This window comes from Corapipo altera, unplaced genomic scaffold (assembly GCF_003945725.1).
Source record: "Corapipo altera isolate COAL_440 unplaced genomic scaffold, ASM394572v1 61411, whole genome shotgun sequence".
Classification (NCBI taxonomy): Eukaryota; Metazoa; Chordata; class Aves; order Passeriformes; family Pipridae; genus Corapipo; species Corapipo altera.
Genome location: NW_020884875.1, coordinates 14,316,888 through 14,342,225, shown reverse-complemented (window position 1 = coordinate 14,342,225; position 25,338 = coordinate 14,316,888). Strand labels below are relative to the sequence as shown.

Here is a 25,338-nt window from a genome sequence, read left to right as displayed (position 1 = left end):
TGTCTTCCTTCCCTTGGTGGGCAGGGCTGTGGGCAGCACCCACAGACCTTATGTCTCTACCTCTCCCTTGTTCAAGGGCATGTCTGCACACGTACAACTGAGAAAAGGTTGCCTGCAGCAGACAAAATTATTTCAGCTGTAACTAAATGGAAGGATCATTCCCTGACACCAAAACTGTCATGCACGTTTCCCTTCCCTGTACAGTGGGTGCAGTGACTCGCCTCCTTTCAAAGCTCTTTTTAGAGTTTTTCTCCATTTCTGTAAGAAACAACTCACCTAAAGCGTCTAGATGCAATGAATTACTACTACTATTATTATTAGTGTGTGGTAGCTGGCTAGCAAGAGACATGTTTTATAATCTTATTACCCACACCAAGTCTATGAACCACAGTTCGACCAACAGCCACAGGCTTGGCTCTGTGAAGAATATGCTGTTTATTAATCGCTGAAGAAAATCTAAAAGCTTTTGGCTTTGTTCTATTAAACTGCTTAGAATACACACCACAGTAAAACTGAACCATAAGGTTTCCTTTTTATAGCAATCCTATTTTACAGTAACAAAAAAAAAAAGCAGTTGTAAAAATTCTTGACCTTAGCGCTGCATTACAAAGGAGACCACTACCTCATGAGAAGGGATGTTTCCTCTGTATTAATTCCTGCAGCTCTGCATTAATTCCTGCAGCTCTGCACCTCTGTATGTTTTTGGGTGCAAAAAAGGAGACAAAAACAGCCCTGAGGAGGCCCCAGAATACTCAGATTATTTCCAACGAGGGCCAGTTCAGCCTTCCAAGTGCTGCAGTCAGGTACCAAGTTTGGGATCCTGCCCTGGGTCCTGTCCAGGGGGAACACTGGTGTCATGCAGGGATCACAGGGGGAGAATGCCTGGCCTTCTGGTGTCTCCTTCTGCCTTCCCTGCCCCTTCCAGCCCCACAGCGAAGCCAAGCATGGGTTGGGACAGTCCCACAAATCACTCTCATTTGTATCATCACAGGCTATGTGCTGTAAGAACAAGGTATATTTTAGGTAGACAAGTGCTGTGGAAGGGAAGGGCATGCAGTGCTCTTTGCAGAGAGGAAGCTGAGCTCCTAAGTTGCTCCCCTTCCAGCCACACACTGCTTGTGCATCTGCCCCAGCTGTAGGATTCACCAAGTACCTCGCTGACTTCAGTGGGAGACACACATCACTGGAGTAGCACATTTGGCCTGTTCAACATTTGCAGGTTCCTCTAAATTGTATTAGACAGCACACACTCAGTAGCGTTTTAAAAGATGTACTGCAAACAACAGTGGGATGCTTAAAATTCATAAACAAATAAATATGGCCCGATTAAAAGACATACAGTGGAAATTCTTTCCCTGTGCCTTGTAAAGTCAATATGAGGAACTGAGAGGCAGCTGCAGTTTGCCCACAGACAGAAAAAGTTGGAAACAAGACTTGTTCATCACTGAGCAAAACAGTCAGTGCAGCCCTACAGCTATGTCCAACAGTGACAGAATACACAGCAAAACCCAGAGGAACCTAAGTAAAATGCTCTCGCATCAGACCAATTCTGCAAAAAAAGCTTTCTCAACGGCTGGTAGAAAAGCATGTACAGCCTGGCTTCTCTTTCCAAGCTCCTGGTAGTATCTGCATAACCTCTACACATCATCTTCACGGAGAAACAGATGAGGAGAGGAGGTGGCCAGATGAGAGACAGAAAAGAGTCAAAACAGGCTCAAGTGGTGACTCAGTTTTCCTGGGAGACTAGAAAATGGTCCTGATCTTCCCAGATGATTCATTTAGGCAAAACAGGGGTAATTCTTTTATTTGCAGAAGCTGCCAGACACAATCTCCTTGAGAGCAAGCCAGTGTTATTTTAGCAGCATCTCCACATTCTGCAGTTGATCCTGACTATTTCCAAGAAGGACAACAAGCAAGAGAAGGTCATGGATGTTATCCTGGGTAACAAGGGCTGCAAAAATTTCAAAGCAACAGAGGACATCAAAGTGAGTCCTTCAGCTCTGCCACCGGTGTGCCATATGATCCTGGCCAAATCCCTTTACACAGGATTTCCATCCTTCTGTCTCACTCATGACTCACCAACAGCTGCCCTAAACAAAAACCAGTAATTATGGAAAGACCAGAGAAACTCTGTTAGAAGTTTTAACACAGCCTCTTCCTTCTGCCTTGATCTTAAAGCCAACTTTAGGGTGCATAAAATTGCATTTATGTGTTGTTTCTTGCAAACAACAGGATTCACGGGTCAGATTTTGGCATGGGCAAGATGGCATCCGCTAGGCAATGGAATGGAAATCCAGACATCAGGAAGCTCCACTCTGTCACCTGTGGGCTGTATGACTGTGGCAAGTTATTTAACACTTCCCTGCCTCAGTCTGTGCAGCTGTAAAACAGGGTTGCTGCTACTCTCCCACCTTGCAATGCTGCTGCCCATGTGCTAACCCCTCACAACTACTATTTCACTCATGCTGCCCAAGGTGGCTTTGTTTCATTCCTAAAACCAGCTAAGCATATTGTCCAGCACGAGGGAAAAATGAGTCTATGATACCCCGCCTGGATTTACTTTGATTCTAGCATAGAAAATACAAAAGACATCTATATCTGTCCCTCCTTGATAGACAAACTTAATTAACCTTTGCTATTCTGTTCCAACCTATTCTTTTAGACAAAGGCAGTGACCCATAAACAATATGTTACCATCAGAATCTCAACTGCAGTGACACCTAGAGATATAGCTCTATCAGCGGTATCGGAAAATAAACCACTTAGATTAGCTCCTCCAAGAAATACGGATTGCATTCATGTCACACATGAGCTGTCAGAAACATTAGGATACTTTTAGCATAAATCTGTAGTGTGAAGGGTATGTTATGAATACAGTATATAATACACTGCTTACACATAAAATTTGGATTGTCTTGGGTGGCTTGCACAATGTGTGCACACATGCACACATTTTACACTGACTTTTGGAGAGTTAGACTGCACATTTCTGTACAGAAGGACAGGCTTTTTGAAGAAAATCTAGGCTACAAACTAACAGCAGGTTACAGAAGTTGAAAAGATCCATCCTTTTTTATTAGCAAGCAGCTATTTTTTAAACTGCTGGCTGTCCTATCACAGCAACACTTTTCTGGATTTACTAAAGGACAGTTTGTTAAGTTTGGTACTTCTAAGAAATCCTTACCAAACAGTTTCCTAACTCAGCAATGCTAAATATTTCACTTCCAAATTTTAAATGTAATTCCCACATCAGAACATGAGTTAAAATTTCTCAGTCTGACTCTCACCAATGTTTATTTTAGGTTTTAGCACTAAACCAGTATAAAGAAAGAACAAAAAAGTTGAGGTTCTGGAAGGGAGAATACTGGTTTGCCAAGCTGTATTAAAAACAAAAAAAAAAAGGTGGGGGGGGGAAGAAATTACATGAGATTCTGAAATTTGTCCAAAATTTTCACACCAGCCTTAACCTTTTTCTGAAGCAGGATCCCTGGAGTTACCAGAGTAACAAAAGAAACAGTGTGGGACCACATTCTGCATCTTGCTGATTTTTAATGGCCTATTTGTAAGAACTAGACATTTTAACACATTTTGGGGATGATGCTGACTTACAATGAGTCCAGATGATCCTTATGCTGTGGGTCACACACCAGCAGTTTCATTGCCAGTTTAGGAAATCAAATCTGATTAGATTCGGGCGTGTCCATCCAAGTTTTACTTTTGTTATGGTAGAAAAGACTGCAGTCACCTCATCATTTCCAACTGCTGTCCCTAAGCAGCTACAGTGAAACCAGTTTCAGAAGCACCAACTTTCAAGTACCCCAGCACACTCTGACTTGTAGTACTAATGTCAGAGAACTCATTTTACTGTTAATTGCATTTAATCAACACAAATTCCTGTTGCAATGAACAACTGTGAGACTTTCAAGGGAGAGTCCAGATGCTCACGCAGAACTGAAGTCAAAGGAGATGTACAGTAACCATCAGATCTGCTACGTTTCCTCACCAACCTAAGCTTGTCTTTTCCTCAGGTGCAACACCAGACATATCTGATTATCTGCCTTAGAGCTGGCAAAAGCAGCAGAATATAAATGATGGAAAAGGTCTCGACCAAAACAATAATCTTCATTATTCTTATCAAATCATGATGGATACAGCTTCTGGTATCCGTGTATATAAATGAACAAAACCTACACAGAAATACATAAAATATTTGCACCTCTATGAATCCAGTCAAGCATACAAGCCTCTACAAAGAACAAAGACTAATGAAATCTGACATTAATCTACATTAAAGATTCAGTGATTCAGTTTATTTGCCAAGGCTCAATGATGCATTAATCCTCATCTCATCCCACACAGACTCACACGTTTCCTCCCTGGCTATTCTCCCTTGCTCCCTAAATTCTGAAACAGCAGACAGCTGGGCTGCTCAAGGCTTTATCTGCATCCAGAAGTTATCTTACTTTAAGTATGCTACTCTCCCTAGGTGGTTACAGTTACTTCAGCATGAGTAAGTCTTCACCAAGTGAGTTTGGAAAACCCAAGTGTCTTGTCTACACAGCTTAAACTAGGATACCTGCCAGTGAGCACATCAGTGGCTTCTAACCAACAAAGAAACCTTCTTGTGAGCTCACACCTTAGCAAGCTGCCCTGCAGCAGGCATTGCCCAGCTATGATTTTTGGTCAAGAAATAAAAATCAAAAACTTTGGTCAAAGTTATAGAATACCAGTCAGGTAAGAAGACTCACTCTTACTGGAAACTGCTTGAGAAAGCCTGTGCACGTAAAAAACAAGCCCAGTCAGCACAGGTAGTCTAGCAAAAATCCCTGTGTAGGTAACAGCTATGCATAGGTTGGCCAACAAAACCTCCTGAGAAGGTGTAAGCAAGGTCTGATTCCTTTTTAAGGATCATGCTTTGACTGAAACTCTCCTGTAAATCCTTACTGTGCATGACAGAAAAAATAATTCCTTATTCATCCTTCTCCATCTCTCCATTTCTGTGATCTTCTCTTGCTTGTAACCCTCACGTGCAAAATCGATGTTGAACCACATGCAGCAGCTGAGTGCTTGTTCCCCTTACAACACACCATCTTCAGAGCCACACAGTGTTTTACAACCTTGGCATCACTGCATCCACTGCTATCAAACATTTTTTAGCCTAGCTCTCACTAAAACTTTTTATGATCGTTTGTGCAATGTTATGCTGTCATAAGAGTATGCAAACCATAAGATTCATAACTATTCTAGCAATAACAATCCTACTTACAGACCAGCGTTTGAGAAACAGCTTGTAATGTATGTAACAATGACCTTGAACTGCGCTCTGCCCCACTGCACAGGAGAGGTGGGTCCTGGGTTTAGGACGTTTAGAAGTTGGGGAGACATCACTTCTGCAGGCAGAAATCACCACCTTTAGTCTTTGCACAGACATCTCACTAAAACAGCACTGAGGGATCCCAAAAGGCTTGGTCTGGAGAAATTAAAATCTCAGATGAGGTAGATTAAATTTACATGGAGGTGAATGGAATCAAGGCATACATCCCACAAGGAGGTAATGGACATCTGGAGCTTTGAGCCTGCTGGTGGAAAGAAAACAGTCCTTTTTGACAACAACTATCTCTTTTTTTCCTTACTTACTTCTTCAGTATCTCACTAATTTGAGGGACACTTAAGCAGAAATCAGTTAGAGATTCTGCAGGGCCCCAAGAGAAAAATTAATGGCAACCATTCTATTGTTTTTATTTCTTTAAGAGGTGTCAAAGGTCCCACAAGAAACAGGCAAATCACAAGTGAGACATGGACTCTCTAAGCCAAGACTTCTTACACAAATGACAAAAACATGAGGACATCACGTCTTCATTTCAAGGTTTAACATGATTTAGCATACCCTCATGTAGCTCTTCCTCTAACACTGTGCGCTAGATGAAGTGTGGGACTAGCAGTCAGCAAGAACATTATTTTCATAAGGCAAATGTTGCTGCCCTTCATTGGTGTTGTGATGGTGTCTGCAAGTATCAGCAAGCTAGGTACTGCAGAAGCTTGAGAAGTAAACTTCTATCTGAAATACTCTGTGATATACCAGGTTAACCCAATCAATCACAATGAAAAACTTAAAAAGGCAGTAGCACCTCACCTCATTACCACGTACAAAATCCTATAGCTTGCTCTCCCCCCAGTCTGGTGAACAAATTCATCAGCTAGAGAGGATGCCATGAACTGAAAAGGTGTACCTACATGTATTTGAAGGAGACTGTGGTGAAGCCTATCGACGCCCTGAGAAAAGAAAGCTCTCCTGATGTGGGCTCACCCAGCAGAAGGGAGAGAGACAGCTCTTTATCCCATATAGCTGTCCTCATGGCAAAAAAAAAGGGACATGGAATAGTACTAAATGTTATAGTAATCGTAATCACCCTGGTGTTAGTTTCAGCTCCTTGGTATGAGAAGTTAAAACGCCCTTTCAGAGTTGGTCCCGTGCCAGAATTGCTAGAGAAACTCTCTGACAGCAAAAGGGATGACCCATTTGTGGACATTTCATCTTTCATTGTTGAGTGGTTTCACAACACAGCCTTTGCAGAAGCAGCCTGCCCTCTCTCGATGCTCTACAGAAGAGGTCTGCCCTCTCCTGTCCTTAAACAAGGGACAAGGCATATCCAGACTCAGAGGGTATAGCCTCACCAATTTAATCTCAGCCAGAAAAGCACCACTGCAGTCCAAACCCAGACAGTCTCAGAGTCATTGATATGGCTCCGCTTACTTTGCCAAGAATCCTCAACATTGACAAATTGCCCCTTTTTCCAGTTTCTGACCAGTACTGAATTGGAGGCTACAATTATCAAGTCCTAGAGTGAGAGGGCCTGGTTAGCTTTAAGAAGTTTAATGAAGTACACAGAGCTCTGAACCTCTCAGGCACTGCCTGTAACTTGAGCTACCCAAGCAAAAATCACAAGTTCTAGAGCTGTCACTGCCAGAACACATAATCAGTAATGTCTTGACACATTCAGCCATCATGACACACATGACAGCCATCAACCCACTGCACCAACAGCACGGTCTCCTGCTTTGCCTCGGATGTGAAAGATGGAAAAGAACATGTTTCTGAAGAGCAAAGTCTCCCAGAAATGACACCTGAAGCTCCCAGGATGTTATGTTGGACAATTCAGTTGGACTCTCTTCCTGTAAAACAGTCCATAATCTACTATGACATAACTCCAAAGATAAAATGAGTGCCCTTTGTACTTGTGGCAATCTACCATTGTCACTGCCCACCTATGTCATTGCTTCTGTTGTGCTGTGTCATAACTACCCATTTAGGCTAATTTTCCTAAAATTAGTCCTAATCCCACCCTAGAATCTAGTTCTGGTTCTGCACTGACAAGAAACCAGCAATGCAGAGGTCAGAGTCATGCCCAAGAAACACCTTACTGTCCCCCTCACTCTTCCATGTAACATCTCTGTAACATCATACCTGCCACTGTTTTCCTGACTGGCTTGGCATGTATGTTGCTGGGAGGCTTCGAAGGCTGTTTTTCATGGCTGGCCCTACAATCGTACCCCCTGTCTCACTTGAGGAAGGCTCATTGGCCACTGCCATTTGGTACTGGGAGTAGTTGTACAGGTTGTTATAGCAAGGATACAGGGATGGCTGGTAAAAACTGCTGTAGTAGGTGGAGTCCACAACCAACTCAGACGTGCTCTCCAAGTGCCCTCTGCTGGGGATGGAAGGGATGTCCTGAATGAGCATCCGCCCCTCTGGAAAAGAAAAAAACAACAAGCATTATGAAAACGGGAGGCTCCATGAAGACGATTACCTTTCACCTTCTGATGAGCTACTGCTTCTCCTAAAGGCTGGACAGAGAGCAGTAAACAGGGAGAGAAGGGAGCTGAAAGCAAAACATGACTGGATGTTTGGTGGAAACTCAAGTGGACTGACAACCACTCGAATCCCAAGACACACACCACGGAGTGCAAAACAGCAGACAAAACCAACTGCAAGTTAAGACAAAGCTCTGAATCCTCAATCAGCAGCAGTTGATGAGATAATGATTTACATCACTTAACTTTACAGTCTCCTATTATTTTTAACATGTAAGAGAATGCCAAGTCCCTTTTAACTCCCTGGAAATAGAAAGCCCTTAGCAACAGAATGACCCCTCTCCAGTTAGTGCCTTGAAGCTGAGAGGACACTTCCTGAACATGCCTCAAGGAAGGGCCAACAGCCACAAAGCCAAGAGAAGCTGCAGTAGGGAAAACACTGCATGATCAACCACGTTATTTCAGAAACCCATATGCTACCTGGGAGCAGTGAGGCCCTCAATCCTTGCCCAGCCTCCATACCCAAATTTAGCTCCTGTTTACCTACAAACAAAATTGCACACCATTAGCAAAAGAGAAGGAGGAGAAGGGTACTGCTTGTGACTTGCTGCACACTCTACTGTGCCTCGAGACGAAGGTCCAGCTGGCTGCTCTCTCCACAGGGATGGTTTGCCTCTCCTGTCATTCCCTAACATGGGAGTGCTTCTCAGGGGATGTTCTAAGCCATGATATCCTCACTCCACTGTCAACCAGTGCCTTGCAATATTTGCAAGCATAAAAAAGGAAGGTGCTTGTTGGTACTGTTTTGCAGCCAAGCTCTTTCGGACATGTTACATCAGCTATGTGGCTGAGCCCGACAGCAAAAAACTGCCACAACCTTAGAAAGAGTAACCACATGGTGAATATACATTTACATATTAAACAAGGGAAAAAATTAAACACATAAATCCCACCATGCCTGCAGCTCTGATTCTTGTTTATATCCCTGCAGCCCTGCCCTGCACCAGTCCTCTATAAGGTCCTCTGCTCTTCCCATGATGTTGTCTAACTGTATTGTGGACGAGGAAAGGATGTGGCTTAAAGCATAGCGATGAGCTCTCAAGGGCTACCAGTATGGAGACAAGCAGCATGGACAACAGGCACGTTGAAATGAAGTAACAGCCCTAGGAGACAATTCAGGCAGGCCTACTTTGTTTTGCATCTTTCTCTTGGTGTATCTGCATTTTGGTTACTTACCTGTAAAATGAATATGGTGGCACTTTCCAGCCTCTCAGTCATGGTAACAACTTTTACTGCACGGTTTATTAGCTGCATACTAGATCCAATGATCAGTTTTGCCAGTTATTGCCATTTACAATGCAACTCTGTTTTGCTTCTTCAGCTATAATGAAAGCTTTGTGCAATTATGGATCATCTCCTTCCAGGTCACTAAATTATACAGTGCCCCCATTCAGTTCTTGCTGACATTTTATTGACGTGAATGAACTATACACATTTATTAGCAAAGAGAGTGTTTTATGCCTCCTGCATCTGATTTTTCTGCTTCTCAGAACCAGGCCAGCTGGCCTTGTTTATTTAAAGTACTTCTCAAATTTGTACACAGAACAAGAGCTGTCTGCAATGCCACAAAAGACCCTTCACGCTTTTTACACTTTCATATTTTTATGAGTTTTTTATTGCTACCATTCTGCTTCCGGGCAGGGCTCTTCAAGTCCTTTTGTCCATGTCTTTGATAAAACCAGAACTTAGACCACTGGCACTGAAAAGTCAACAGTTCTGATAAATCACAGCACAAGCCTGACTCCCTTCCTCAAACTTAGCTCTCGAATAAAGCTATATTCCATTTGTTCTGTGTTTCACACTGTAGAACGGAAGCGAAAAGCAAAATCCTCCAACACATTCCCTGCTGGGATACAGATTTCACATGTAACAGAGACACGCAAGGTAGCCGTCTGCAGAACTCCTGACAGGGCTATGCTATGCTGCACAAATACGCAATTTCGTCTAAAACCTCTGCAGTGCCTTTCCATTTGCAGTGCATCATTACAAGTGCTAATACTTTCCGTTAACAATACTAGGACCAGGAAGATGTGGCCTCTTTACACCTACAGGATCTGGATGATTGGATCAAGGTTACCCTCAGTAAGTTCACGGACAACATTAAGTCAGGTGGGAGTGTTGATCTGCGCTCTGCAGAGGGATATGGATGGGCTGGATCAGTGGGCCAAGGCCAGTGGTGTGAGGTTCAACAAGGCCAAATAGCAGGTCCTGCACTTGGGTCACAACAACCCCAGGCAGTGCTACAGGCAGGGGGCAGAGTGGCTGGAAAGCTGCCTGGTGGAAAAGCACCTGGGGGTGCTGGTTAAACGGCGGCTGAACATGATCCAGCAGTGTACCCAGATGACCAAGGAGGCCAATGCCTGTATCAGGAATAGTGTGGCCAGCAGGACCAGGGAAGTGACTGTGCCCCCGTACTCAGCACTGGGGAGGCTGTACCTTGAGTACTGTGTCCAGTTCTGGGCCACTCGCTCCAAGAAAAGCACTGAGGTGCTGAAGCATGTCCAGAAAAGGAGCTGGTGAAGGCTCTAGAAAGTAAGTCCTGTGAGGGGCAGTTGAGGGAGCTGGAGTTGTTTAGCCTGGACAAAAGGGGCCTCATGGATGACCTTATCACTCTCTGCAACTACCTGAAAGGAAGTTGTAGCAAGGTGGGGGTCAGCCTCTTCTCCCAGGCAACTAGTGACAGGACAAAAGGAAATGGCCTCAAGGTGTTCCAGGGGAGGTTCAGGTTAGACATCAAGAAGAACTTCTTTACGGAAAGGGTTGTTAAGCATTGGAATAGGCTGTCCATGGAGGCACTGGAGTCACCACCCTTGGTGTGGCACTCAGTGCTATGGTTGAGTTGACAATGTGGTGATTGGTCAAGGGCTGGACTTGATGATCTTAGAGGTCTTATCCAACCTAAATGTTTCTGTGATTCTGATTCTGTGATACACAGGAAAGGTGAGCCACCCTAGCTGTCAGCAGTTAAAAGGAAGAAGGGGAGGAAGTAGTCAGTTTTGCTGCAACTTTTGGAAGGGTCTCAAGCACTACACTTCCTAACCTGGGACAAGATGGGCTAGGCTAGACTGGAGAGCTGTCCGTAACTATCCACCAAATCATACAAGCATTCCTAATGCCCCTTTGATGTTCTAGTGGCTGATAGTTCCTTGCTGAAGAGCAGCAGTGGCAGTTTTCTGCTGCATTAAGGATTCAAAATAAAATGCTTTTTGCGCCTCCTTTTCTCTCTCTCCCTTCTATCTGTGGTTTGGGCTACCATCATTTGGCAGTAGAGGTGCAGAAGGGTTGACCCATTTTTCCCTTATGTAGCTGCACAACAGCCACCAGTGGGTCAGTGCTCAGAGCTGTTACAAACCCACCAGAAGGATCTTCTACTTTCCTTCTGCTGTTCCTCCACTCTCCAGTAATCTTTACACTACAATCAGCTGCTTTCTACAGAGTCAGTCTATAGAGCTGGCTCATTCAGCCACCCATGCACTCATACACATAAATCCACAAGCATCAGCAGTATGGGGCATTTTTCTCTTACAAACACAGAATGGAATCCATGGTCCTTGTAACACCTCTGAGCTGCAGGGCCACGCCATAGGGATGTGCCCCAGGAGATTAGTAATAAAAATAGGAGCCATGGGAAAGTTCAAATGAAGGGACAGAGACATCTAATTTCATAATGAACTGGGGCTCCCGTGACAGCTTGGGAAAGACAGCCATTTCCCTAAATACCAAGACACATCATGTTCCTGAAGATGGAAGGACTGGTAAGATCTGACAAAGGGCAGGAGAAAACCGCAAAGTATTTCAGCTTACACTTTCCTCCCAAATTTAGGACGTTAGATTTTCTTTGATGTCATGCTTTGGGACCAGTATCTGCTTTTTCTTGTCCAGTAGCATCTGGAGCAGATTAGGTGCTTCACCTGGGAGAAAGGAGACACTTCATGAAAGGGAGACACTTCATGAAAGACACGACTTCGTGCCATCCTCACCTGAGCAGAAGTCAGGTCAGCCAAGGTCAAACCACCTCAAGGGTTACCCTAAACTCTTTACAGACTTTAAGCATCCAGACAAAGAGAAGGATGCCTCTGGAGAGCCAAGGTCTTGCAGGTCTTAACTCTGGAATGCAACAGCTCAAGGGCAGGCCTGCATTCCAGCTCTATGCTCTTACCTCATCCAAGTCTGGCAGATTCTCTTCCTCCTACTACTAATCTCCCACTACTAATGTATAGATCATACATATACAATACATATAGAACATATACAACTCTATAGACATTAAGGGGAAAGAATTTTGCTATTAATGGGGAAAGCCCTTGACTTTTTTGAGTAATGAAAGTTCAGAAGAAAAGCAGGTCAGACCAGCCAGTACCTACATGTGGTACCTTCAAAGCAGTGCTTAGTGCCAAAGGGACCAGAACTAAAGGCCAGAGAATCCTGCTAAACTGTCCTAGGGAAAAAACAAAGCACTAAGAGATGTGCCTAGAGAAGATTTCAGGTTTATGGTATGCCATGGGGATTTTTTTCCCTGTCCATGCCAGTTCTTCTCCAGCACACTGCTTCTGGGCTGCAGCATCTTCAGGCCCAACCACTGTCTGCAGAACAGGACAGATCTATAGGAACCAATGGCTGTAACTAAACTTTAACTAGCTGGGGTTTCTCTGGTTGGTCCTTGGCCTGTACTTGTAATGCTAGACTCCCACCTATGGGCTGAACCTTCCTACAGCTTCAATTCCAGCAGCTCAATGAGCAAAGTGTCCTCCTGTAGCTGTGTTTTCTGCCAGTCAGATGAGAATACCAAGGTTAAGAAAGCAGCTTTTAGCTGGTTGGTTTTTTTTCCTTCCAAATGTAATTCAACACAGCTGAATTGTTCTGCTGCCAAGCAGAGGGTCCTCCCTGCCATACAGCTTGCTGCACTACACCACCTACACATGAGGGGCAGTCCTGAGGTTCACTGCTCCAAAGGGAGCAACTTTTGGGAGGAATTAAGCTCTCAGGAATACAACCCTGGCTGCACTGTCAAGCTCTCATTCTGCCCCTCCACCTGCCCTTTAAAACATGAGGGCTGCTATAGGTACTGGGCTCATGCCTTGGCTGCCTTCACCCTCTACATGGAAAAACTGGGAAGGGCTCCTGTGCCTTTCCTCTCCTACTACACACAAATTTGAGTATTGTGCAAGTTGCGAATAGGCAAAAATATGGAACTGAGCCTGTACAAGAAGGTACAGAAATTAGAATAAAAAAAAGTCGTTAAAATTATTGCTCAGTTTTTGGAACATCAAATCTACAGTGTAGGGTCATCAGAGGCTCTCCATCTGTAAGCAACACTCCTGCAGTGAGACAACAGTACCCCTTCAGGCAGTTGTGTCCTTGAATCTCTAAGCTCTTCTCTATATCTTTACTAATTCCTGTAGAGAACCGATGCTACTTTTTTTGCACTATGTACACAGTATGAAATATGGCCCACTCTTTCATAGAAGATCAATATAATGAACAATAAATACTGTTATTGATCTTGCAGTGTTGTAGATGACTCTCCAGCTCTATGGCATATTAATAGTAGTTAACCAGTAATTCATTTCAGGGTGGCTGGTATTTTCTTTTAAAGAAGGTGAGTACTAGGGGTCAGTTACACATACAGGTCTTTTACATTCAGTAACCTGTGATGGGCTTCTGCCTTCACTTAGCAGAACACGGTGAAAAACAGTGGTCCAGTCCTCAGCTAATGTAAACCAGTCTCAGACCATTTACTTCAATAAAGCTATGGCGATTTACACGAATTGCAGATATGCATGGCAAAGTCAACGCAGAAGCCAGTACATAGATCATCTGGGAGGAGAAAGGAGAAATTCCAGGGAATTCACAAGAATTTCTATCATCACCTCTTTCTCACAGATGCAATTGTGTTTTAAAAGATGCTTAGTGAGACATACCAACATTGAAGTCTGAAGGCTGAGCACAGAGCACTTCCTATTCCTACTGGTACTGTTAAGAGCCAGTTTTACATCTTATTATACACCAAACCCAGTAATTTAAGTATGTCTGGGTAAGTCTCCGATACTGAGGTCAAATGACACAGAGTCCCTATGACTATACTTTCTCAGCATGATAAAACAAGGTGGTAGCACCAAAGTGCCAACTGGGAATGGTTACTGTACCACACAGGAATCTAGGGGAGATTATTAGTCAGCTCAGGACAGATGCACACCAGGAACTGTTTTATGGATCGGGATAGTACAGTCACATTTCAATGCCTGGGAGCATGCACTGGCATGGTTCAATTCAGTCATGTGGCCTTTACACCTGATTAATCTTCATCTGCTTGTGCATTTCAGAAAATGGATTTGTATATGCTTTGTGGCAATGAAGATAATTTCACTACCCCCCCATGTATTAAACCTATGGTTAACAGTTTTTATTTCCTCTATGCCTATAGAGATTCCTCGTGTACATAGACCTGCTGTTGAAAATGCAGAACTGTGACTACTCAAGTAACACATTTACTCACGGAGCAAGTAGGCACATCCATTGGCCAGTGAGTAGAGTTCAGCTACTGGTAAGTTTACATTTCCTGTAGTTTTCAGTTCAGAGTGGGTGTTTTCATCAGTACAGTTCTGATATTTTCCTGCAAGCTATGACACTAAACCACCAAAAACTAATTATTCAGTCAGGAAACACTTGTCTTCATACCTCAAAAGAATCCTGGACCCGTACCTGACAATTTCTTCTTGCTCATAAAGTGCTGATGCACTCCTGTTATCTGGTTTAGTAGTATTAAGTCTTGCAATGCATTAGTTTAGTTCAATTCATAGCTGGCTTTGAGGTCGGACAGTAGCCTTGAACAAGGCCAGTATGAAATCACTCCCTAACATCATAATCAGAAACTCTGGTACAATATGTTTCTCCCACCAGACAATCATGACAGAGCTATTTCAGATGTCAAAAAAAGCTGGCACCATTACTTACTTTCTGCTGAGACACTCTGCCTCCCAAGGAACAAAACCCACACACTTGCTCTGCCTTTGAGAGGAATACTTCTGTTCTCTTCCCATCAGAAGTTGAGGATTATCTTTGGTTCCAGCACTGAACTTTTAGCTTGCTATAAAGTTAATGTGCTAGACAATGTTCATTTCAGGCAAGGCTGTGGGGTTGTGTATTTTCTGCCACCCCCAAAAAAGGCCATTATCTGTAATTACCCATTACCATGCATAATTATTTCTTCTATTCTCGTCTATGGCCCCCAGGATTTTATGCTGTTACGGCTCACTGCATTATCTTATCAAATTTGTTAAGTAAGCTTTTTTGACCTTTTGAGCACTTGTCACAGCATATACAAAAGCTGGCAGTAAATTGTCTAAGCATCTAGTGTGTAATTTATTATTTGTACCTTGCAGAGTGATCCCATACAGAACAGTACACATGAACACCTTCCCTATTCCACCTCCCTGCTTTAGCTAAAATCAGAAGAGGAAAGGAAATCTCTTCAGTAAAAGAGAATGGGAAGAGGCTGAGGACTCTAAATAAAAGAGTTGAGGAACATGACAGCAATAAGCAGCTAAGCCTGAGCATCAAGCTCCGGAGAAGATCCCAGAGGCTCTCTTCTCCTATGCCACCTTTTCTCTTTCTCCTCTCCCTCCACAGAGTCTGACTGAACTATTTTGGCTTCTTTTCACACCTTTGTAACTCTGCCCATCCCCAGTCTTTCAATAGAAGCCCACTTACTCCTCTTTCAGCAAGCAGAGCACAAACCATCCCATCCCCCATTTACAGCTTCTGTCAATGCAGTAGAGGTTCCTAAGAAACAAATTTGGTCCAAGATGCCATTCACAGGGTTTGTCCTTTAAGGATACTGATGTGAATGTGTGAAGTACCAGGTTTTTGTCTCTCTGCTGCTCTAAAAGCTCCCAGCAAACGACCAGACACTGACCTGCATTCCAGTACTGTTTTAGCTAACAGCTTCATTGCACTACAAGTCCACTTCATATTTCTATTCCCTCTTCTTCCTACGGGCACTGAAATCAAAGGCTTCAGAGAATGAGGGCTGTCAAGAAAACAGGATAGCTAATGCCCTGTATCCTGACTTTTGTCTTCCCCTTAGTCCTTCATTTATCAATATACTCCAGAGGGTGTTGTATCTTAAAATCTCTCTTTTAGGTGAAAATATGCATAAAACTCTCAGCTCACATCACTATCTGCAAAGAGATACTTAAGAAATCACAACTCAACAAACTACAGTAAAAAATAATTTGGTGCTTTTGAACTCTGTGGTTAATAAACTTCCCAAGAATCAGAAAATCTGAGATACTTTTCTGCCATCATGACAAATAAAAGCAAATGTCAAGGATCAGGTATTTACTCTGAACTAGAGTATGAGAATTGCTGTAACACAAGGTAGGCAGAATCATGCCTTTCAGATCTGCCAATGAAAGCATTCTTCTTAAAAGCACTAAAAGCACTTCTGCCTAAAAGACTGAAAACACAGACACCCTGGATTCCTGAAAGCAACCCTGAATTCAGATCCTAAGAGATGGCTACCTGAGTCACTGCTGGGAAGATAAAACCTTTCCCTGTATTTCTCCACAGTTTGCAGCACTCTGGCCCATCACTCTGTGCTGCCTCTCAGGCAGCAGGGAGGTGGAGACCACTCAGCGACCACAATAAGACAGTAAACGCAGGTGAAAAGCAGGGCCCACAGAGCAGGAAGGGAGTTCGAGCTTGTACATGTCCTGAAACCTAGTTTCTGAGATGTACAGGGTTGTTCTACTCTCATTCACCTACGGAAAGCCACATCTGCAACACTCTCAATTGTTTTGACCAAAAAGCTTTTGAGAAAACTATGTCTTTTCCTCCCTCCCCCAATTGCCAATGTTATGGCCCCATCTTGAGCTCAAAGGCCAAATTCAGTGGTTCTTTTTCCTTCTTGTTTGGAATGCCTTCCCAAACAGCACTGGATACCCAGCTGTGGTAAAATATCAGGTATCAGCTATATCAGACCCGGGCTAAAAAGCAGCTGTGTCTCCAGGTTAAGAGTATAAAAAGCATAGCCAAAACAAGTTTATTGCCACCACAGTACCTCTCCAACCCTTAAACAGGGAACACGGATTCTCAGCAGATGTACACCTCTCTTCTCAAAGCAGAAAGAGGCATTAGAAAAACAAACAAAAATCAAATAAAGTAACAAAAAACTCCACCCAAACCACAGTAAACAAAGTAACCAACAAACCAAACAAACAAAAAGCATGTGATCTATCAATTCTGAGCCTCTTGCAGTCTCCTGGCATCTTCCTTGGAATCTACCAATTCCTTCCCATCTACCCCACCGCTTTATCATGGTTATGTGTTATCACCTGCCAACTCCTACCGTGCTTTTCACCTCCTCTCACCACACCCAAGACAAAATAACCAGTTACTGCAGACCTAACAGGTCCCTGCCAAATAGGGCTGCCTGGGTGTCCCAAAAAAACCCTTGCTAGATGAGGCAGATGGACTGTGATTTCAGACAGTGTTACTGGTGAGAAGCATAATGGCAGCAATGTCTGCAGGTGCAGGGAATGTGTCCTGGGGTCAGGAGACAGCTTTATCCACCGAGACATCAACGTCTGCGCTTCTCAAGGAATACTTGACTGCCAGCACAATACTCATTTTCACCTTGAAGGAATAAGTATTATTTTTTTCACTCTTTAGGAATAACTCGAGTGATCTTTGAGCAAAGTTTTTCCAGTTCCACTTCTGAAGGGCTAAACCAGTTCTAGAGTGGGATAACAGATCTTAACCAAGAGCGACATTTGCCAGGAAGAGGCACTCTAGAAATAAGTGTTATGCAATATTTCAAGAAAATTTGGGAGACTCCAGAATTAAAGCTATTTCCTATTGTCTTGCTTGTGTCTTGTGGTAAATTCACCCAAGACACACTAATGGGGTTCTGCATCCCCATGCCACTGCTGTTCACAACACCAAGACCATGAAATGACACAGAAAACTTCAGCTTGAGCTGATATAGTCTGGCAAAGGCATAAGCAATTCCAAACAATCATACTGAAGATTAAATCTTAGATAAGGGGATCACTAAAGTGCAAAATAAATTGCTTCTTTCACTCCAGGATATGTTTTCTGATCTTTTAATCATTCCTGTGTCTCCTGCACAAACTCTTCCAAGTTCAAGTCCAGGTGTGCAGGTCCAGACCATCGCTACATCCCCACCACTAGCTATAAAGAGAAACCTAGGGAACAGTATGAACAGTGGAACAGATGTGACAGTTCCCCTGCCCCCTCTCCTAGCCTTCCACTGGTTTTGGCTCAGTTATGCTCCTGAGTCTCCTGTGGTCTGCTTAATAACCATTGATGATTTCCCTTCCAATGTTCCTTTTTATCCCACTTTCCAGTAAGTACAGTGTCCTCAGAGAAGGAGTCCCACTAGCACTAGTTCCACAAGCATCTCACTAGCTTCCCAATCACCACCAATCTTCTTCTGCCAAGAAGAGCTGTGCTAGTCCTTGGTCATCCTTTTCCACCAGGAACCACTAACATTCAGCACAGTACCCACCAGGGCCACTAGCTCTGCAGTGACAATGATTCTTGGGGACGTATTTCTCCATTTTTCACTTCTGGTACAGGTTAAAAGGCTTCTGCTTGCATGTGACTGATCATCTAACCAAGTCTTCCTGCAGTGCACTTCTGTCTTCTGCAGTGCTTGCCAGTATACGTACCCTTTCCATCACCTACCTAGACAACCTGAGGTGATGCCAGATTTTTGTCCAAGATACTAATGGGATGACCACACAGCTTACAGCAAAGAGCAGGTCCCTGTGAGATGCCTCCAGAAACACCACTGTGTTAAGATTCCCCACTCAGACCTACATTTTCAAACTGACAGGATCATTCTCCTTAAAACCATGTAACACATACGATACTGATTTTCTGTCAGTTCAGTTTCCTAGTCAAGATGTCAGGGGATACGAAAATCAAAAGCCTTCCAGAATTTGCTTGCATCAATATGTCACTTCGCCAAACAATTCTGTAACAATAAAAGATTACTAACTTGACAGAATCTTTACCCATAAACTTCTGTTTAATCATGTGTGAACATCCTCTAACAGCTGCATTTCTCCCCTTCTTGCATATTTCAGTTTGCTGTGGATTGTTCCTCTGTTTTCACAAAAACTGATGTCAGGCTGATGGATTTGTAGCCACCCATCCCATGGCACTCATTTTTCTTAAACACTGGTATGACATCAGCTTTCTTCCAGTCTTAGGAATTTCCCCAGTGTTAAAAGCTTACTGGAAATCACAGAATGGGTAAGGTTGGAAAGGACCACAGTGGGGGTCATCTGGTCCACCCTCCCTGCTCAAGCAGGGTCATCCTAGAGCACATGGCAAAGGATTGCATCCAGACAGTTCTTGGATATCACCAGTGAGGGAGAAGCCACAAATCTTCAGCCAAGGTTGTTTTTTTCTTCTTTTTAGTACTGCATGCAAGTTATCCAATCCTGCTGATTTCAGTTACTGTTTGAAATGAAAGCAGAATGTCACCATCTCCATATACACCAGCACTATCTGCCTTTTTTTCAAAGCAAGGATCAGAAAAAAAATCATTGAGCATTTCTTCCTATCTTCCACATGTAGAGTTATTACCAAATAATGGCTGAAATTACTGTTAACCGTGTCTGTGTGTTCCTAATACAATTCAAACCCCTCACAATTTTAAGATTCTTAGTTAATTTTAATATTCACACAAACCAGTATTTTTTAAAAGAAAATGTGATTTGAGAGAAAACAAAGCAAGTAGGGAGCAATTTCAACCAGAAGACTGCAGCTTGGCATAGTAAGTTTCTCAGTTCTACGCAGAACCCCAGTCCATATCCAGCTAAGAGGAGCTGAAATACCACCACTGATTCCAGAAGAAGTGCAGAAGGCACATTTTGTTCACATTCAGTGTACACTTAAAAAAGATGATCTGCTGCAAATATTTAGCAGGCAATTTAACAATCCTCCTAATATGGCAAAAGAAATAAAACCTACAAAACATAATTTTTTATTTCCACACTTAATTTAGGCTCCAGCCCCTACAGCAGCAAATTCAACTTTTAACATCTTCTGTCACTTAATACGGCAGAGTACTCTATTTTTTTATGTGAGCTGGAGGGCAATGTTGTTCTTTCCTTACTTGCACTTTTGGTTGTTACAACACAGCTATAGTGATCGTATTCAAATCTTAACTGGCAAGAAAAAAAGAATGGCTTTGGTAAAGAAAATACGTTCAAAAGCTTTGAATATGGCTTTGATTCTGAGAAGATGTTAGGCACTATTTTAATACTCCAGCATATGCTTGTCCACACTGAACTGAGACAGCAGGATTATTTACATATCTAAAGTTATTAGCATGCATGACAGCTAACAGGATCAGGACCAATAAAATAAGTGGTTTAGAAAATCAGGAGCATGTGAAACAAGGGCCATTTTCAATCTTCAGTATAAAAGCTGGGAGCATGACTACTATGTTTGCATATATATGTATACATGTTATTCACCTTGAGACACTCGATTTGGAGAAAGAAATTTACAAATATTTAACTCCACACGTTCAGACATCCAGCATGCTACTAAAGTAAGTAACAGGAACAAAAGCAAAAATCAACACAAGGTTAAGAAAACAGAGATTAAAGAATTTTAAAAGAAAATACAAGTGGAAAGAAATTAGGAAAGAAAATCAGATTTCCAGACAGTGACAGAAACAGCCCAGACACCTGCAGGCCCAAAGAAGCAAATTGTGAGGAGGAGAAAGAAACTCAGTGTGGATTAAATGTAAAAGGATTTAAGTCATTAACAAGAGATCAAAGGGAACATTAGAAGGGAGGGAAGGCTTTACAAGTGTCTGAGATAGGAGACCTTGGAGGAAATATGACCAGGATAAAATCATTATGGCTCACACTAAAAATAATAAAGGGAGTAGGACGATGGTTGGAATTAGCTGGAGTCCATGCTTGGTTATAAGCTATATGATGCAAGAAACACAGAAGATTTCTAAAAAAAGACCAACTAGAAATAACGGGAGGGCTTTTTCACTCTACCTAATATGTGATGCAAAAACTAATATCAGGTGTGGTAAACAACCATGGCAGACACCCACTGGGCCTCAGCGAGTGAGTAAAAATCACATGGATGTGCACAGTTTTTGTACATGACTGCCAGTGTTGCATGGATGCAACAACATTTGCATTCAACAAAACCTATTTCAGTGCAAATGCAAATTGATCACTAATGAATTTTGTTCACACACAACTGAGAGAAATCCACAGTGATTGGAACTACGCTGGTTTCCACCTGCTGAGGTTCAGTTGTGCCCATTATTATAGACATTCAGATCAGAAAATGATGGCTTATTCTATGAGCAATAAAATAGCATAAATAAAGACTGGAGACAGAAATTAAGAAAATATAAAATAATCAGATATGCAATCTCACTGCAAAGGAAGTAAAGGTCAGTATTTAACCGATTCTCCACAAGCTCTTCAAGAAAACATAGGACAGATGTGCATGAATGATGTTTGTTACCTAAGTAAAGGTGCTATTCACAATCCTGCTTAAGAGTAGCACGTAGTCAAACTCAGAACAAAGTTTAGCAAAGTAAAAAAAAAGAAAGAGGAATTAGAAGAAGCATATGAAAAAACAGTCTTACAAAAGAAACTGTATTTTAGTCCCACAGTGACAAATCCACTGAAAATGGGCAAACAGGCTGAATTAAGAAGTTAGCTGACAAATTAAGCAAATGAGAGCAGTCATCAAGGTGTAAGAAAGCATGTGAAAAAAAGGAGAAGCAAGAAATCAAATCAGTGCTTAGTGAGGGAAGCGTGCAGTACTCCTTCACTCCTCACTTATATCTTTTCTTAAAACAAAGAGCCCCACACATTCAGATAAGTCATAATAACTGTTTCAAGGACACAGAAAGGAACAAGAGGTTAGCTGCAGATAGTGTAGTAATGTGTCCATGGATAGTAAATTCTTAGAAATTCCTAGTACATCTTCTGCTCCTGCTCCATTCCTTATCTCAGTGTTCATAATGACAAATGGAAAAAGCACAAGCTGGCACAGATAACTCTCTAAACCTGAAGGCTCATATGCAAATGCCTGTGTGAGGGAGGAAGAGCTTCCAAGGCACAAAGAACAATAGGATGTGCTGACCACCATTAGGTGGGAAGAGAACCTGGTGCTAGGACAGTGAACACAGTAAAGTCTGTGCAGCACAGAGCATTTGCTGCTCAGCAGGGATCTTGCTCTAACCAGGAAACCTCATGTGGCATGAGAAAACTGGACAGCAAGATGCTGGAAACACATAAAGCCCTAGAGTGAAGTATTTTTAAAAACAAAAAAAACCCCAAACAAACAACAAAAAAACACAACAAAAAACCAACCAACCAACCAAAAAAAATTATATTCCAAATTCTTTAGGGGAAAAAATCTCTTCTGAAATGTAAAAGAAGGACAGAAACACCTGCTGAGCTCCCTGTGGTCTTCATCTCCATTCTCCATCTCAGGGCTGATCAGCCTTTCTCTCCCATATTAAGCGAATCTGGGTAGGTCATGACTGGTCTCTGGCACCCCTTGCTTCCCTGACATGATCCAGAAAGCTCTCCCCAGCCCCTACCGCCAGTGAAAACAGCCCTGGACAAGTCTCCAAGAACCACTTGCACAGAAAAAGAAAAGCAATCTTCTCTGAGGGTTTTCCAAGTCTGTTTACACTTGCATTTGTTTCTGCACTTCCACTGAAGTTTCAGACAGGATTGTAAGCCTCAAAGGAAAAATAAAAATTCTTCATTCAGAGACTCAACTCTGAAAATTGCCACTAGTTCTACTTGTTTCATCAATACTTTTGGCAGAGTCTGTGCCTCACTGAATAAACATGTCTGGCACTTCAGACATTAGCTCAGTTAAAACTCAGGCACCTACACACATGTGCACGCAAAGCTGCAGTAACAAACACTGCTTGAAAGGAGCAGCAGGAAAAGTGCAAGCTTTGCAAGCTGCAGGTTCCATAACTGGAGAATTAACTGGAAACATCTAATCAGGGATGCAGAACCCTGTAACATTATGATTTATTTAATGCAGTCAAACAACAGTCGGAGGCAATGAATCATATAGGAGATGACAAAGCTGCAGGAGATTTCTGTCATCTACTTTAACCTGCACATTGATCAGAGTTTACCCCCATATTAATCACTTGAGACTGTAATCTAACACACTCTTAAACACCTCTCCTGATTATGCTTCACTTACCCCCTTGTCCTCATGCAGGTCACTCCGTTGCTAATTGCACTTCTAGTTAGGAGAAAAAGTGTCTAGTGTCTAATTTAATTTTGCCTTTTTTAGTTTCAAGCCGTTGCTCCTTGTTATGCTGTCTCAAGCACTGTAAATAATCCCTCCCCCTCCTCCATATTATTACCTCTCAAATATTTATAGACTGTTATATCCACCCTTAGACTCCTTTGCTACAAGCCATACATCATTTTTGTCACCTTTCCCTCTATCCTTTCAGATTTATCTATGTCCTCTTATAATGAGATGCTCAAAACTCCTTTGCTGTTTTCCCAAGTACAGTGAACTCGGAGCAGGAGAGGGGCTGAAATGCTCACCCCTCCTTGCTTCACAAGCAATGTCTTTTTAAACAGCTCTGAGCAGAACATGTTATTCTGATAGGAACTGAAAATTACAAAGGCATGGCCACCACACTGTGGAGTGGTTCATTCATCGCATAGTTGTATCAGTCAGGTATTAAAAAAGCACGCTAAGGGGAAGTTTTATCCTAAATCAAGGAAGGATTCTTCAAAGCAAAACACTTCCACAATATTTACTTAGTACAGCTTGAAAGAGATTTAGCAGCTAAGAAAACCACCTTAAATGCTGGAGACCACCTTCAGCAACTGCTTTCCAAGACAAAGTCTAACTTGTGGTGTGGAAAACATGACAATCCAAGAAGGTAGAACAGTTCATAAACTCTTACAAGAGACACATACAAATGTGATTCTTTTTCTCTCAACTGCAACAAACTGGAGAAAACCAGATGATGATGATGGATGGAAAAGTATTAGTTATTCACAAGTGAAGGATGAAAAACTTGAAGGATGCAAAACTTCTTTCTTTGTTAGCTGTTACAATCCAGTAAAGACATGTCACATTCAACTACACCCTTTACTTTTGAACAGAGATTTGTTGCGGGGGGGGAGAAGCAATGGAAGGGATGCTTGGAGAGCTAGGGGAGGTGGCAGGGCCAGGAGGCAGCCAGCAACTAAAACTAGTAGAGAAGCAGCTGTAGGTCCAGCAGGAGAAAATCATTCTTTGAAAGTAATGAGGAGACCAAGACATAAGGGAAGAGCAGGAGGATGGACCAGTAACTCATCAAGCTTGTACACTCATCAAGCTCTCTGAGGGCCTGCAGCCATCATGTCAGCCCTTGCATGGGCAACCAAAGCTAATGCCGCCTTTTCCTTCTGCTCACCCTTGCTGAGGCTGCTGTTACCTGAACTATCAATTCCTTCCACCATCTGTCAAACCCCACAATGCTAATTCTTTGTTAAAAATTCTACCACTGAGTGTTACTGGGTCAAAAGAGTCAGGATTTCTTCCACAGGCTTGCAGATGCTGATCACTATTGAGGCTGGCTGAACTTCAAATTTCAATACACTGACTTAATGTCAATGCAAACAAGTAGGCATTTCAGAGATTCACAGAATAGTCTAGTTTGGAAAGAACCTCTAGAGACCAGCTGGTCCAAATTCTGCTCAAAGCAGGGATGGCTTCCCAACTAGATCATGTTGCACAGACATTATCCAGACAAGTTTTGAGTCTCCCCGAGGATGGAGGCTCCACAACCTCTCGGGACAACCTGCTGCAGTCCTTAAGCACTCTTAAGGTGAAATGTCCATGGCAGCTTCCTCATGATACCCACCGGTTGACTAAAATGAGGCTTTTTGATGAAGGCGAAATTCTGACAGCACATGACACTATACTGTAAATACCTTTAGAAATCGGAAAAGATCTCCGAGATCATCAAGTCCAACCCCTGATCCACTACAGCTGTTACTAGACCATGGCACTAAGTGCCACATCCAGTCTCATCTTAAAAACCTCCAGGGACAGTGAATCCACCACCTCCCTGGGCAACCCATTCCAATGTCTGATTACTCTCTCTGTAAAAAATTTCTTCCTAATATCCAACCTAAATCTCCCCTGGCAGAGCTTAAGACAGGGCCCTCTTGTCCTACTGCTGTTGCCTGGGAGAAGAGTCCAATGCCCACCTGGCTACAACCTCCTTTCAGGGAGTTGTAGAGAGTGATGAGGTCTCCTCTGAGCCTCCTCTTCTACAGGCTAAACAACCCCAGCTCCCTCAGCCTCTCCTCATAGGACTTGTGCTCAAGTCCCTTCACCAGCCTTGTTGCCCTCCTCTGGACCTGCTCCAGCACCTCAATATCCTTCCTGAACTGAGGA

At 42.8% G+C, this 25,338-nt stretch overlaps 1 protein-coding gene across 2 annotated transcripts in view; it reads right to left on the bottom strand.

The window, feature by feature from the left end:
- The window catches only part of DMRT1 (doublesex and mab-3 related transcription factor 1), a 63,276-nt gene that overhangs the window by 29,695 nt on the left and 8,243 nt on the right, over positions 1-25,338 (bottom strand). For both annotated transcript variants that reach the window (XM_027635202.1, XM_027635203.1), the window contains exon 3: positions 7,466-7,749. In XM_027635202.1, coding sequence (XP_027491003.1) covers positions 7,466-7,749 — 284 coding nt within the window. The remainder of the gene's footprint in view (positions 1-7,465; positions 7,750-25,338) is intronic.